General features: G+C 53.9%; 6 protein-coding genes across 6 annotated transcripts; 2 read left to right on the forward strand and 4 right to left on the reverse strand.

Annotated features, from left to right (window-relative positions):
• Positions 1–343: 343 nt before the first annotated feature.
• BDV59DRAFT_119427 (uncharacterized protein) lies at positions 344–4,895 on the forward strand. Its single transcript, XM_073686764.1, has 3 exons — positions 344–1,771; positions 1,818–2,427; positions 2,479–4,895. Exons 1-3 carry the CDS (start codon positions 463–465, stop codon positions 4,550–4,552), a joined length of 3,993 nt encoding a protein of 1,330 aa, XP_073544134.1. The 5' UTR covers positions 344–462; the 3' UTR covers positions 4,553–4,895.
• BDV59DRAFT_119306 (putative PB1 domain protein) lies at positions 4,598–6,677 on the reverse strand. The gene is made up of 5 exons (XM_073686763.1): positions 6,465–6,677; positions 6,268–6,417; positions 5,869–6,204; positions 4,722–5,822; positions 4,598–4,673 (listed from the first exon to the last, which is right to left on the reverse strand). Exons 1-5 carry the CDS (start codon positions 6,477–6,479, stop codon positions 4,644–4,646), a joined length of 1,632 nt encoding a protein of 543 aa, XP_073544135.1. The 5' UTR covers positions 6,480–6,677; the 3' UTR covers positions 4,598–4,643.
• Positions 6,678–7,285: 608 nt separating this feature from the next.
• Positions 7,286–7,692, reverse strand: BDV59DRAFT_186739 (uncharacterized protein). The gene is made up of 2 exons (XM_073691076.1): positions 7,670–7,692; positions 7,286–7,604 (listed from the first exon to the last, which is right to left on the reverse strand). The coding sequence occupies exon 2, from the start codon at positions 7,575–7,577 to the stop codon at positions 7,344–7,346; it is 234 nt and encodes a 77-aa protein (XP_073544136.1). The 5' UTR covers positions 7,578–7,604; positions 7,670–7,692; the 3' UTR covers positions 7,286–7,343.
• BDV59DRAFT_186742 (copper chaperone CCS1) lies at positions 7,286–8,748 on the reverse strand. The gene is made up of 4 exons (XM_073691077.1): positions 8,648–8,748; positions 8,518–8,590; positions 8,329–8,463; positions 7,286–8,266 (listed from the first exon to the last, which is right to left on the reverse strand). The coding sequence occupies exons 1-4, from the start codon at positions 8,663–8,665 to the stop codon at positions 7,749–7,751; spliced, it is 744 nt and encodes a 247-aa protein (XP_073544137.1). The 5' UTR covers positions 8,666–8,748; the 3' UTR covers positions 7,286–7,748.
• Positions 8,749–10,220: 1,472 nt separating this feature from the next.
• Positions 10,221–13,328, forward strand: BDV59DRAFT_195783 (DUF185-domain-containing protein; the record flags this gene model as incomplete). The annotated part of the gene is made up of 8 exons (XM_073692628.1): positions 10,221–10,269; positions 10,337–10,479; positions 10,560–10,955; positions 11,014–11,345; positions 11,684–11,789; positions 11,836–12,105; positions 12,170–12,371; positions 12,421–13,328. The coding sequence occupies 8 exons, from the start codon at positions 10,221–10,223 to the stop codon at positions 13,326–13,328; spliced, it is 2,406 nt and encodes an 801-aa protein (XP_073544138.1).
• Positions 13,329–13,353: 25 nt separating this feature from the next.
• On the reverse strand, positions 13,354–14,069 carry BDV59DRAFT_186747 (phosphatase YCH1). The gene is made up of 2 exons (XM_073691078.1): positions 13,842–14,069; positions 13,354–13,793 (listed from the first exon to the last, which is right to left on the reverse strand). The coding sequence occupies exons 1-2, from the start codon at positions 14,008–14,010 to the stop codon at positions 13,483–13,485; spliced, it is 480 nt and encodes a 159-aa protein (XP_073544139.1). The 5' UTR covers positions 14,011–14,069; the 3' UTR covers positions 13,354–13,482.
• Positions 14,070–14,088: the final 19 nt, after the last annotated feature.

Below are 14,088 nucleotides of genomic sequence, written 5' to 3' on the forward strand. Positions count from 1 at the left end.
CAGGTGATCCGCGTGGTAAATGTTGACTACAGTACTACCAGTAACATTGTTTCCAACACCATACATTACTATGACCAACAAGATGGGTACTCTGATTCGCCGCCAACCTGGTAGTTCACTGGGCTTACACCGACACCGATCTGTGGGAGATGCCAGTCTCAAAGACCCAGTATTGCGCCTGAATTGCTGCCACGGCGCACTTAGCGCAGTACTAGAACCATAACAGCAAGATCTTCAAGAGATACATGAAATTCCTTAGCCATGCAGGCCTACAGTTCACAGCTAATGTTACGAGTCAACTTCCCCACCGCACAAATCATGCATATGGCCGCCCGACGCAGCTGCGGCTGAGCCTCCCACCAGTGTCGGATATTAGGAGGATTAGTCTTTTTCACAACCTGATATCAAATATCCCCTACTTCCTGTGAGCTTTGACAGCATCGGACAGAATAAGTGCCGGATATGACACGCGACGATTCGACACCCTCTCGACGAGATCGCTTGAAAGCGAAGTTACATCACTTCAGTCGGTCTAGGTCAAGAGAAAAGAAAACATACCCAGAGAAAGTCGAGGCTGGAGGAACTCGTCCAGCTCCCTCAGGCCCCTCCGTACATGGAAGCAGTGGGAAAATCAAAAATGGCGATGATATTGAAGATGGCCGTAGGACTAAAGCGGACGACCTACCAAAAGCGAGGGTCTCACAGCCAGGCAAAGTTGACCCCGCTTCTAGCTCAGCAGATTCTCTTCAGCCGAGTGACGACGATGGCACTGGAAATATCGAGGCGACCAATGGGGGTGTATCGCTGACAGTGTCTCCGCCATTGGAGACAGAGAATAATCGGCCCGAGACCGATCTATGGCACGAAGCATTCCTCACTTTATCAAATAAGACCCGGCATCGGCTGAAAGACGTGGCGTCTGGCAACAGCACGTCGAGCTCAATAAAAGAGGATCTAGAGATCATGAAAACCGACGTCCAGCAAAAACAAGATCTGTGCGCAGAGAAAGCTTGGAAAATACGTGTCAAAGGACAGGATATCATTGTCCGGGACTATGCGTCGAGAACGGCGGCATGGTTAACGAGAATTGGAGATGTTGTCGTCCCCTTCCTGCCTCCTCAAGCCTCCCCTCCGTGGGGTCTTGTCAAGGGTCTCCTGCAAGTTACGACCGATTACGATGACCACATGCTGGCAATACTTGCTACAGTGGAGAAGGTCAGCAAGGTTATTCACCACGGGCGGGTTTATGAATCGGTCTACACCCCCGATCGGACACCGGAACAACCTCTGAATGAGCTCCACAGTTCCCTAGTCAGCCTATATGCGGCTGCACTAGAGCTGCTTGCCTACACAAGATCCCAGTTGGAACATAAGACACCAATGCGAGTTGTCGAAGCACTGGTGAACCCGGACAAAGCCTCGGGTCTCTTTGCTGAGTTAGACAGTCGGCAGGCCGATGCAGCGAGCGCAGCCCAAGATTGTGAAATGTGCCGTAGTGCAGACGCTGACACGGCATTAATGAATGAACTACTTGCTCTTAAAGGGCCACTTGCCCGTATTGACAGGAGCATTATGGCTTTATTCGAGGAGATGAATCTTGAGAAATCCCTTTCTATGCTTGAATGGATTTCAAATATACCGTATACCATGCATCATGACAGTGTGAGAAACAAGCGAACACAGAATACTTGCGAATGGTTGCTACGGAGTGAAGTATTTCGAAACTGGGAGGAAAGCAGCTCACCTGCTGTGTTTTGGCTTTGGGGTGCCCGTAAGTTTCCCTTACCGCAAAACTTGAGTCTGCTAATATGTACTAGCTGGCGTTGGGAAAACTTATTTGACATCCAAAGTCATCGATCACACAAAAGCCGCCCTTGAGAGATCTCCGAACCATGAAGGGCTGGCGTTTTTTTACTGCAACCGAGCCGAGGAAATTCGCAGGCAGCCACTGAGTGTAGTTCAGAGTTTTGTGCGGCAGCTCGCAACTACCCCCTACAACTCCGACTTGATACAGAAGGATCTCACCAAAGCTTACTATGCTGCTAGAAAGGAGGGCTCTAATTTCAATTTTGCGAAGTGTAAGGAGCTGTTGTTGCAATCATTCAATCTCTATCCGAAGACAACTCTGGTGCTTGATGCTTTGGATGAGTGTGATCCTTCCTCCCGCCAAGAGCTTATTGGATTTCTTGCTCAAATGACGGCCGAGGTTAAAAATCCAGTAAAGATCTTTATCTCGAGTCGACCGGATAATGATATCCAAAATCAATTCCGCGCCGGATTAAATTTCGGTATACGGGCAGAGGACAATCACGGCGATATTGAAGTTTACATCAAGGAACGGCTACCCAATATGATCAAGTCAAATCGTGCACTTGGCAAATGCCAAGAAAAGATCACTCGAGAACTTCTTGAACGCAGTGGTGGAATGTATGTACCAGTTGATGGCCGAGATAGAGCATCGCTAACGCCGAATTAAAGGTTCCAGTGGACATTTCTTCAACTTGAACAATTGAAGGGTTGCAAATCTGAAGACGCGATCAAACATCGCCTCAAATCACTTCCAAAAGATCTCAAAGGCACTTACGATGAGATATACCGCCGAATCCAGGAGGAGGAAGATCCGCTTGACAAACGACTAGCAGATCGTGCATTCATATGGGTCATGGCTGCTGCTAGGCCGTTGACGAGCGAGGAGCTCCTATGCGCTATACGAATTGATCCTCACAAGGATCCTCTGGAACTTTCCGATGCCATCGGCGAAGATCAATTGCTTGCAATGTGTAGGCATCTGTTGGTTATTGATCCTGTACGGCATGTGTGGAGATTTTCGCACCTCTCGGTGACAGAATACTTTGAGAAGCACCACTGGAGTCTGCTGGAGGCCCATCTATATGCAGGAAATGCATGTCTGTTACTCCTTAATGACGCACCTTGGCTGCTCAAAGTTCAAACATGCAACGACGACTCTTTATTTGACTCCAGAAGCTCTTTTAATTTCTATGTCCGCAATTTTTGGCCAGTCCATGTTCGAGCTCAGGACGGGCATGATCATAAAGACCTGCTCTCCATGAAAAAGCTTCTCGAAAGGTTTTTCGGAACGCCAACGACGAGTAGCCCACAATACCGGCTATACGTTCGATACGTTCGTCAGGTTGAATCAGGTGGATTCTTAATTTTACCACCGGCTCTGGACTATCTAGTATCGGTGGACTACGAAGACCTGATGCCAGAAAACTGCCCAATGTTCGGGCTGAGTCGCTTGGGAATTTACCATTTGCTCAAAGATTGGTGGGGCAATTCCAATATATGCTTGACGCGTACCAATAGAGAGGGAAAGGCGTTTGTCGAGCTTGCAGCTTCCGCAAACCACTTTCCTCTGTGCGAGTTTCTGGTACGATCTGGGGCCCCACTAGGTACTCTGTCCACTGATAGGGCGCTCCTATGCGCGATCGAGCGGAAGAATTTAGATATCATCCGTCTTTTGACGACAGAAGGCAAGGTGGACGGGAATGCGTCTTTGGATGGTCTGACTGTCCTAGAACATGCCACATTGTGGGGTAATCTTGACATCGTGAAATATCTAGCCACCGAGGCAGGGTCGAAGGTGGACATGCTCCTAGAGACCATCTACCAAGGGCGTGGAAGCGCACTCATGTCTGCCGTTATCCGTGATCTCGATATTCTCAGGTATTTTGTCTCAGAAGTTGGGGTCAATATAAACATACATCACCCTAGCAGTCGGCATGGAACTGTCCTTGCGTATGCGGCTGTAAATAGACCTCTAGAAGTTGTCAAATATTTGGTCAATGAGGCAGGGGCTGACATAAATCTCCCAATTCGATATGGATTGTATGGGAGTGCGCTTGCAGCAGCAGCTGGAGGGGGGCGATATGAAAACGTGGTATTTCTAACGGAGGCTGGGGCCAATTTGAACATGCCACTTCAAACCGGGAACTATGGAAGTGCACTTGAAGCAGCTGCGGCAAATGGCAACCTCGATATTGTTAAATATCTGGTTGAAGCTGGGGCCAACGTGAACATACGGCCTGATTTTGGCAAATATGGATGCCCTCTTTGTGCAGCCTTTTTCGCAGGAGATCGTGTGGATGATATTAAACTAGTCGCTGATTTTCTTTTAAGGAATGCCCAGGCAGATGTCAATCATGTGCATTCCCGTGGTATGGGAAGCGCCCTCGCCTCCACCGCAGCCTTTAGTAGACCCGGTTTGGTGGAGTGGCTAATCAAGGAGTGGAAAGCTGAGGTAGATTTGCTTCTCAGTGGAGATGCGTACAGCAGCGCACTCTGCACAGCTGCCTTCTTCGGTCATTACAGTAGTGTCAAGTGCTTGATCGAAAATGGTGCTTCAGTGCAGCTCCAAGTGGAAAACCAACGATTTTCGAACGCCCTAGAAGCCGCAAAGACAGAGGTTACCCAGAGCGACTCAGATAAATTGCGCCATTTGGGTTTATATGGTGTTTTGCTTGCTGCAGGGGGTTTTAATCGCGGTAAAAGCCGAGTTGTAGAATTGCTCGAATCGTTATTAGGTCAATAAAGGAGACCGGGTTTTGTCCCAGAAGTAATCTCTGCACGATATCAAATATGCATCAATACATAAATCAACTCTACAGGGTATACGCTAATCATCAAATCATGGACCGTTCCTCCACCCATATCTATCATCGTCAGTATCATCAGTGTCACTCATCTTCCGGAATACATACCTCCATCTTTCCCATTTCACTCCCCTCGCGCCGTGCCACATCTCGCGCCGATCCCATCAGCAGGTCCAGATCCTCCTGGTCTACCATAGTAATCATATCGCCCTCGTCCTGCATGCGGATCTTCAACAGACACCGGAACCCGAACTTCTCGCGGATGCGTGCCTCGAACTCGCCGTACTCGATCATCGGCCCGATGATGATATACCGCGTGTCCTCCGCCGCATGCACCTTGACTCGAAACTTGCGCACCTCCGGCCGGCGTGAGTTGCCGCGTCTCGAGCCCCGGTGCGGCGACCGCGTGCGTCGTCGCCCGTCCAGCATCTCAAACTCCCCGCTGACTCCTCCGCCCGGCGACACCCCGTCCGCGTCGCACGCCCCGCTGTCGTACTCGTCTTCCTCCTCAATGTACCGCTCCTGCTGCCGCATCACCCGCCGTCCGTTCGTCGCCACCGTCGGTCCTCGCGCGTACACCGGCCCCGCGTACATCTCCTCGCCATACTCCCCAGATACGTAGCCCGTGTCACTCAGCCCGCGACGATGGCCCCCTCCCGGGCCCCGCCGAATGGGCGCATCCTGGAAGCGCTCGCCGGAGAATCCCCGTGGCGGGCCCCGCGGTTCGGACGCCGTGCGCGTGGTCCCGATGCGCGGCTTCTCCCCCGCAAGCATGTCACTACTCCGTCTGCTGGGATTGCCGAGATATGCGCCTGGCCGGTCGAGGTCGAGCCGTGGCGGGCGTGCGGCGCGGCCCGCTGACCCTGGGGTGCCAGTGATGGTGCCGTTTGAGCTGCTGGTGCTGGCCTTGTCGGCGTCTGGTGGCGGCGTCGGCGGGAACAGGTTGCGGTTTAAGGGCGGCTCCGACTGCTGACGGCTGCGACTCGAGATGTTCTTGTGGACGTGTGTCGCCGTGGCGTAGAGGGTTTCAGGTGGGCGCTGGTCCATCGCCGACTGCGTTCGCTGAATCTCATAGGCGGGTGTGCCGATTCGGTCGGATGCAGCGACCAGTCGGGCCTTACCGAGGTAGTCCTTGGTCTTGAGGTTCTTGACCTTGGCTTCGTTGGGCCGGTAGAGCACTCCGACGGGGATAGAGAATACCGTATAGCCCTTGGACGGTTAGCGTGGGTTGTCATGGATGAAGGGAGAGCAGTACCTCGGCGCGTTCACGGATGGCATCGTCGATGACATCGTGGTCAGGGGTGACTTTTTCCTTCACCGCATACTCCAAATCCTGCATGCCGGGCCCCATCTGCCGGAGGTAGATGTAGCACAGGCCACGGTTGAACAAGACTTCACATGAAAAGAGGCGGAACTTGAGACCCAGCTGCTCGTAGTCGATGGACGTGTTTCCGCGAAGGTACAGCAATGTGTCGTTGAAGTTGGCCAATGCCTCCTCAAAGTCGCCTAGGAGGAAGTTCGAGACGCCTTCCTGGAAGTAGGCGATGGCGAGATATTGATCCAGAGTCACTGCGCGCTGGTACCACTCAACCTACAGAAGCCCTGAGTTAGTGGTGAAGTCACACACTGTCTGACGCTGGTCTTCTGGACGTACCGCCTTCTCGTGTTCTCCCAGGGTGGCATAGATTACACCGCAGTTAAAGCAGATCTTGGATGTGTCGGAAATGGTCGCGAATACCCGTAGTGCGCTGTCGAACTCCTGGCTGTCATAGTGGTCCAGAGCCTGTACCCAGGTCTCGATTTCCTGCGCTTGTTAGATGGACTATGTGTATGCTGGGATGGGGTAGGTACCTGTTTCAGGGACATTGCGTACTAGAAGTACAGACGTCGCACTGAGAGGGCTGGTTGTAGATACCAGTACCCGGGGACAGAGGGATGCCCAACGGTGATCTAGAGTAATATAGGCGGAAACAGCCAAGAAATGGAAGGACAGGAAGGGGATCAGCCCCGAGGCCAAGCCACGAGAGAGTCAGGGTTGGACTTGGTAGCTGACGAGGGAAATAATTGCTCGGTGGGAATAAACAAACGCCGTAAAACCAAGAGAAATAGCGGGTGTTTGGCGAAGCGGTCGATTGGATATATATAATTAGACCGCCGCAAGAGTTGGCGGCTAGCGACTGAGACCAGCCAGCGGCCCCGGAGTGGCAGGCGACTAGAGAGAAAAGACCAGACACGACGAGAAGATGATGCTACGGAAGATATTCAAGAATCCATTGCGCAAGACGTCCTTGCATGAGGAGAATAATCTACCGGCTCGGTCAGTTGAGGTCGACGGAAAGGAGAAATACTGGCTGCAGGGGAGGGGTTATAGCAAAAGGGCAGGGAAAAGAACGGGAATCGGGACGAACTAGCGTGCAGAGAGATGCAGCAAGGAACACGGCATAATATCCAGGATCCAGCCACGGTGAAGAGGGGAAAGACGTAGTGGATATAAAAATAACCCTGTGGTCACCAGCCTCCGGAGTGTTATTGGCTGCTGCAGGGGAAAATCTATCACATTGCAGGGGGACGATCCATGCGCCGTGATGAATGATTGGCGAGAAGGGGGATTGGGCCATCATCTTGCTGGTGATGATCTGACCGTTCCGGTGTGGGGTGAGGAGGAGATGAGGTTGAAGAAGAGAAGAGGAGAGAAGTCGAGGGGAAGTAGAAGTTGTATACTATACAACATCACATGATTCTGTATACTCCAGCACATCCATCGCATCGGACATTGAATCTCTCCATGGATCTCCCCACTAAGTACTTACTCTGTACGATGTAGATACTACGAGGATCCAAAAATAATATCGAATATACAACTACTCCCGGTATGGATCCCGCCCCGCCACGGCGCTTCGAGGACCTCTCGCAGGGCTCCATCACTTCGCTTCCGCAATCCTTCCTCAACTCCAATAGTTCCATTTAACGCTCGAGACGTGACCATGCTATCTACACGACAAAGGGTATCCATCAGATCCAACAAAACAAAACGGAGTCTATTTCCTTCCACTCACATCCGGTTCCTCCACGCCAATCCTCCGTATCGCCCGCCATATATCACCAATCGTATCCAACGGCCTTGGCTCCAACCCATCAGGCCATGCCCCGAGACACCTGCTCCTGACGTTCCTGCCACACATTCTTGCCCGAGCACGAGCAAACCATCTTGTCATTGTCCCACACGCCCGCACTGCGTGCAATCACGCCCACCAACGTATCCGCATCGTCCTTCTGGAACGGGCCGTCCTTGTTCTTGGACACCACCATGCTGCGTCCAATCATCTCCCATACCGCCACCGGTCGGTCGAGGAACACATTCCCCTTGCCATTCTTGTCGACGTCCACCGAGCCAAACACTCCCCGGGGTTCCTTCGCCGTCTCGGAACCCAACACGGTCGTCTTGAGAGACTCCCACAGTCCTCCCGTCGAAGCAGCGCCCTGCGAGATGTCCCCCGTCTCTCGTACGGTAGCCCAGTATTTGCCGGGAGCGAGTCCGTTGATGGTCAGATCCACAAGCGTCATGTTGGACGAGACCTGCACCATCCGCGCCAGTCCACGGATCTTGTTCGAAACAGTCGACGAATGTGTTTCCAGGATGCACACCGCGGAGCCTAGTTTCGTGTTCGATGTTAGCGATCTATTCCGCCATGCTAAACATAAGGATCGATCGTACTGTTGGAAGTGCCACTGCCCCGTAGGATGGCATCGCGTCCCGTATCCTGAATAGCCGAGACGATCGAGCTCGGAGGCGCAGTGCCCTCGATGAACACCAGCTGGTCCTTGAGGTTCGCTTCGACCTTGTGGATTCCTGGGTGGCGTTAACAGACAACCAACCAGAACCGCGAAGGGGGTTGCGTCATACCCTCAATCTTCTGGAGGGAGCTCGAGATATCCTTCACGCATCCTTCGCAGGTCATGGGAACCGAGAAGGTGGTCTAACAAGTCAGCATCGCTTGTCGTGGCGTATTCGGGGATCTTAGAGCCACACGGACCTGGAATGGTTCGATCATGTTGGAAACTCTGAACCTGTAGGCGAACGTAAAAGATCAGATGAAGATATCAAGAGAAAGAAATGAGAAACGATATGGTGGCGCTGTCTATGGTAAGGCGGGAGTGCGGAACAGGCGGGGTGATTGGAAATAAATCGGAGGTTCGATCGCATTCCGATAGCGTCATCCGATTTGCCCGCAATCAACAACTTCCTCAACTTCCGCTCTCAGCGTCAACCCATTCCAAGAAGTAGGCAAAGGTAGGTATTTTCTCAGTACATTTCTATCATATTGGCCAGAGGGTTGTCGATAGGACATACTCTTACTCGGATCTGGAACGAAAATTGATAATCCGATAGTTATATATAACTTCTAAGGTCGGTGTAGAAGTACCAAATGGAACCATACTACTGAAACAGAAACAGCCATAATAGAATAACCCAGAACAAGAACTCCATAATCCATACACGCCAATTCGAAGTGAGCCAATGCAACTATTCCATCAGCTCGCGAAGTACTTGCTCAATTCCTCGCGGATAGTCTCAGGATGCGTTGGATGCATCTACGGATGTGAAGAACGGTGACCGTTGACATGATGCCGCGACTTCGAGCGTTGCAAATTGGATCCGAAGTTATGATCTTCCTCGGTGCTTGCCTCGGAGAGCGTCGACGGATAGGAGCTTTCACGCCGATCTAAGATTCGGATCAAACCTGCCGGGATTCTGAGGACGAGGTGGGTTTGGGTTTTTACGTCTCTTAAACTTGGATCGAACACTGCGCAGTGCAGTTCGTATCAAACTCGTGTTCCCTTGGTTGCCCGATCCTCCGTTGCCCGATCCTCCATTGCCAGATCCTGCGCTGGAAGATCCTAGGGCTGACGATGAGCTCTGCTGAGCATTATTCTGATTGACAGACGTAGACTGGGCGGTTTGGCTGCCAGTCGATGGAGCCACAGATCTAGCAAGTCAACGTCTAGACACGAACAGGGGCATTGTACTACTTACTGGTTGTTGTTCGCCGGGGTCGATCGGGAAGCAGCAAACAGACGGAAGGGCATGTCGGTAGGTACCGATGGTCCTGATAGCGACAGAATAGCGAGTAGAGTAGAACTCAAGCGTTGATATGATATGATTGCACTTTGACTTGAATTCTAATGGGATCACTCTGAAGAGACAAGCCAGACAGATGTGGGATCAGGAACGCAGCTGAAGATGCATGGGTACCGTCGGACAGGAAAGAAGTTCCTGGCTGTAGAGATGGCAATGGACCTGCATCGTCGTTTCCTTGTGTTCGAGCGTACTGTCTGAGGAAGGCATGTTGGTGGTTTCCTATATGCAGCCAGATTGTGGTGTTGTAGGCAGTATATACTGCGTGGTAGTAGTGTCGTTGGCGGTGGAGATTTCAGCTCAGCGTCAACCGTCTTTCATCCTCGCCGCGTTCCACCACCGCATCCTCCGTCTTATTTATTTCCCGGGTCTGCCACCTTTACTCTTCCTCTACTTTTACTCGTGTCTCTCTAGTAATATCTCTATACTCTTCTCATCCTTTCGTATCTCATCCCTCATCCTTATCCGCCATGGCCGCCGGCCAGCAAAACGTCTCCTTCGATCAGATCATCCAAGCTGGTACAAGCTGCCGCTCGAGGAACCCGCCCTCCCAGGTCGTTATCGCTAACAAATTTTCTTCTTTTAGATCGCCAAAAGCGAAAGAACGAAGACCTCGCGAACAAAATCCTAGGAAAGAACCGACGAGCCAGCGCTCCCGGCGCCGGAGCTGCAAACAAGGCGCAAAACGCGACATCCGGCAGCCTCGCCAGTCGCATCGGTGTAACGAAGGTGAGACATCAACTTCTCGGTCAATGACCTTATCTGAGCATCCGACGTGCTAATTTGGCCCTCCTTCGCTGTCCTGGTAGCGCTCCGCATCCGCCTCGCTCAATCCGAAGAAGGCCGTTCGGGCCCCGTCGGCGCCCACACGAACTACTCCTTCCACTGCGAAACCCCAGAAAAAGCGTCGCCCCGATGAGAACCGCCTACTCTCCGCGTTGAACCCGGCCAGCGGACAGGCTACCGTCCGGGACGGCCCCGTGGGCATCTCCATCAAGGGGGCCAGCTCGGGCCCGTTTGTAGTCATTGGGAGCAACTTCGCGCCCGGTACGACGGCTGCGGACATTCAATCGGCCATTGAACCGATTTCCGGTCCGCTGCTGAGCTGTTGGATCACGGCGCAGCACCCGACTGTTACCGCGCAGCTTTCGTTCGCGGAGAAGTGGTCCGCGGAGAATGTGATTGCCAATTTCCACAACCAGAGGGTATGTCACGACCTGTCCCTGGCGTGGTCGGCATTATGGTAGAGCTAACAAACCCCAGGCTGATGGCAGAGTTCTCTCGATGCGGCTGAAACAAACCGGCTCCGCAGGCAAGCCGGACCTCTTCGACAGCGTACCCCAACCGCAGTCCTCATTTAACAACCTCCGAGAACAGGCCGACCGCGAGCGCCGTCTACAACGCGGAGAGCCCATCGTCCAGGATGGAAGCTACGGGTTCGGTGAATCCCAACAGGCGTATGGACGCAACAACAGACGTAACCGCAATCGCAACCCTGGGAACCGGAACCAGCAATCAGGCGAGCAGGGTCTCTACAGCGATGAGATGATGACCGATGCTCCACCGCAGAACCCGAAAAATCGGAGGTCGCGGCGGTAGCTGATAGCTGGGATGGATGCTATCCGGGGGCGCGAGCATATCGAACCGCAGTTCGGTGAAATTGGACACCTCTGCTGTACTTTGACTGTCAATCACTCACGATATGTACGATATGAATACAGGTTTGGAAAGGAATTGGAGCTGTGTAGAAAGGCCATCCATTCATTGTACTGCGTAGACTGATATGATAAGAATCACGTGCTGCGGAACTTTTGCGGAGAAATTGGAGAAGCATCAAGAAACATCATCCACCTCCTGTAGTCAGAACTTCTTCTGCGGTCCTAGACCGTCCCAATATGATCCTACCCAGACGTGCCGTAGCGCACCTTATCAGGAATCCTCCAAAACAGAGATCCTTGTTGCCACGCCGATGGTCCTCGACATTCGACACTAGACAGTGGTCTACTCCATTGGCCAAAACCCTTGCCAATGCGATCAAGGTACGGACACTGAACACGCACGCTTCTCCAGCAGCTAACAGACCAGGTCACCGGCCCGATTCCCATCGCTGCGTTCATGCGCCAGGTGCTCACCTCCCCGGACGGCGGCTACTACACAACGCGACCCGAAGGCGACGGCGAAGTCTTCGGCAAGAAAGGCGACTTTGTGACATCGCCGGAGATATCGCAGGTATTTGGTGAGCTTGTCGGGATCTGGACGATTGCAGAATGGATGGCGCAGGGGCGCAAACGCAGCGGCGTGCAATTGATGGAGGTGGGACCAGGGAAGGGAACGCTCATGGACGACATGCTTCGGGTGAGTGCCTGTCCAGACGATGAATACATGGGCATGGAAAATGGCTGACCATCCCCCCGGCTAGACATTCCGCAACTTCAAAACCTTCACATCCAGCATCGAGGGCATCTATCTGGTAGAGGCTAGCCCGACGCTGCGAGAAGTGCAGAAACAGCTCCTCTGCGGCGACGCCGCCATGGAGGAGACGGACATCGGACATCGCAGTGTCTGCAAGTACTTCGACGTGCCTGTCACCTGGGTCGAGGACATCCGGTTATTACCTCACGGTACGTCTACCCACCTGCACCCCCCTCAACCAATACTAACACCGACCAGAGGAAGACAAAACCCCCTTCATTTTCGCCCACGAGTTCTTCGACGCCCTCCCCATCCACGCCTTCGAGTCCGTCCCCCCATCCCCAGAGAACCAACCTACCGACCAAATCATGACCCCAACCGGCCCAACCAAGCTCCACGCGCCCCTCAAATCCGCCAACACGCCGCAATGGCGCGAGCTCATGGTGACGCTGAACCCAAAGGCCGTGGACGAGAACCAGCCCGGCGAGCCGGAGTTCACCCTCACCCAGGCCAAGGCATCGACGCCCTCGTCGCTGGTCATCCCGGAGATCTCGGCGCGGTACCGCGCGCTGAGATCGCAGCCCGGCGCCACCATCGAGGTCAGCCCAGAGAGCCGCATCTACGCCTCGGACTTTGCACGCCGCATCGGAGGCGCCTCGCAGCCGCCACGCACGGCGACCCGACGGGACCAGTTGTCGGAGCAAGCGGCGACGGTCCCGACGGCCGCGGCAAAGAGCGTCCCGTCCGGCGCGGCGCTCATCATGGACTACGGCACACAGGAGACGATCCCGGTCAATTCCCTGCGCGGCATCCAGAACCACCGCAATGTGCCGCCGCTGTCGGCGCCGGGACAGGTGGACGTCAGCGCGGATGTGGATTTCGTGTCGCTGGCGGAGGCGGCTATCGAAGCCAGCGAGGGCGTCGAGGTGCATGGGCCCGTCCAGCAGGGCGATTTCCTGCAGGCCATGGGCATTGCGGAGCGCATGCAGCAGCTGCTGCGCGGGGTGCAGGACGAGGAGAAGCGGAAGACGCTGGAGAGCGGGTGGCAGCGGCTGGTCGAGAAGGGCGGCGGAGGCATGGGGAAGATCTACAAGGTCATGGCGATTGTCCCGGAGAACAGTGGACAGCGTCGACCGGTTGGGTTTGGCGGCGGGATTAGCCTGTGATGGATAGACACTGTACGATAGACAACCCTGTATGTATTCCTGTATGTATAACGAAACTCGGTGTAATCTAAGCGCCGCGCAGCACGACCATGCCATTCCCGGGTATCCATGCAAAAGCTATGTGGTAAACGAAACGATGTAAGATGGATCTAGATCAATACTCCCGCCAGATATCCTCGGCATACGCCTCGGTCAGGCGCACATCCTTGCCGTATTTCTCCTGCCACTGTACAAACCCGCCCTCCAGCACATATACCTCTTGTTTCTGGCTTTCCTCGGGGCCCAGTACACGCTCACGCTCGCGGGCGTAACGCAGCGCCGCCGACGGACCGCGCTGCTGGCTCAGCGCGCAGTGGAAGACCACCTTCTCCTTGTCCTGGAGCGTGCGGATCAGCTCCGGCAGACGGACGTCGAGCGAGGAGCTGGGCACCCAAGTGGAAGAGTAGATATGGCCCCCGACGTGGTCTGGACCGTTAGTATCGGGGACTCGATACGAGGGCCGAGCACGTTTACCTGAATCGCGGACGTCGATGATGGCCAACTTTGAGGGCGTGCTGCCCAGCAACAGGGCCGAGAGAGCATCCCGGCTCATGCGGGGGAGGGTAGCGATGGTAATGGAGGACATGTCGTCTTCCGGGCTTTCTGGTGGAGAGTTGCTGCTGCGGGTAGTGGTGGTGTGCATGGCTGTCGTTCGGAGTATGAACTGGTCATATCACGTGACTGCTATGCGGAAAATCGAGCTCCAACTTCACCGTCCGCT

Source organism: Aspergillus ambiguus (assembly GCF_047715705.1).
Source record: "Aspergillus ambiguus strain CBS 117.58 unplaced genomic scaffold BDV59scaffold_43, whole genome shotgun sequence".
NCBI classification, from domain to species: Eukaryota; Fungi; Ascomycota; class Eurotiomycetes; order Eurotiales; family Aspergillaceae; genus Aspergillus; species Aspergillus ambiguus.

Bases quoted from the DNA above. Each gene is read 5' to 3' on its own strand.
- BDV59DRAFT_186742 (XM_073691077.1), bottom strand. The intron at 8,464-8,517 runs GTATGACGCAAC...AACGCCACCCAG, and splicing joins CTCCCTCCAGAAGATTGAGG to GAATCCACAAGGTCGAAGCG. The intron at 8,267-8,328 runs GTACGATCGATC...ACACGAAACTAG, and splicing joins GGGCAGTGGCACTTCCAACA to GCTCCGCGGTGTGCATCCTG.
- BDV59DRAFT_186739 (XM_073691076.1), bottom strand. From the start codon at position 7,577: ATGGAACTATTGGAGTTGAGGAAGGATTGCGGAAGCGAAGTGATGGAG.
- BDV59DRAFT_119427 (XM_073686764.1), top strand. From the start codon at position 463: ATGACACGCGACGATTCGACACCCTCTCGACGAGATCGCTTGAAAGCG. The intron at 1,772-1,817 runs GTAAGTTTCCCT...AATATGTACTAG, and splicing joins GTTTTGGCTTTGGGGTGCCC to CTGGCGTTGGGAAAACTTAT. The intron at 2,428-2,478 runs GTATGTACCAGT...GCCGAATTAAAG, and splicing joins CTTGAACGCAGTGGTGGAAT to GTTCCAGTGGACATTTCTTC.
- BDV59DRAFT_119306 (XM_073686763.1), bottom strand. The intron at 6,205-6,267 runs GTACGTCCAGAA...GGGCTTCTGTAG, and splicing joins TGGGAGAACACGAGAAGGCG to GTTGAGTGGTACCAGCGCGC. The intron at 5,823-5,868 runs GTACTGCTCTCC...TAACCGTCCAAG, and splicing joins CCATCCGTGAACGCGCCGAG to GGCTATACGGTATTCTCTAT.
- BDV59DRAFT_186747 (XM_073691078.1), bottom strand. From the start codon at position 14,010: ATGCACACCACCACTACCCGCAGCAGCAACTCTCCACCAGAAAGCCCG. The intron at 13,794-13,841 runs GTAAACGTGCTC...CTAACGGTCCAG, and splicing joins CATCGACGTCCGCGATTCAG to ACCACGTCGGGGGCCATATC.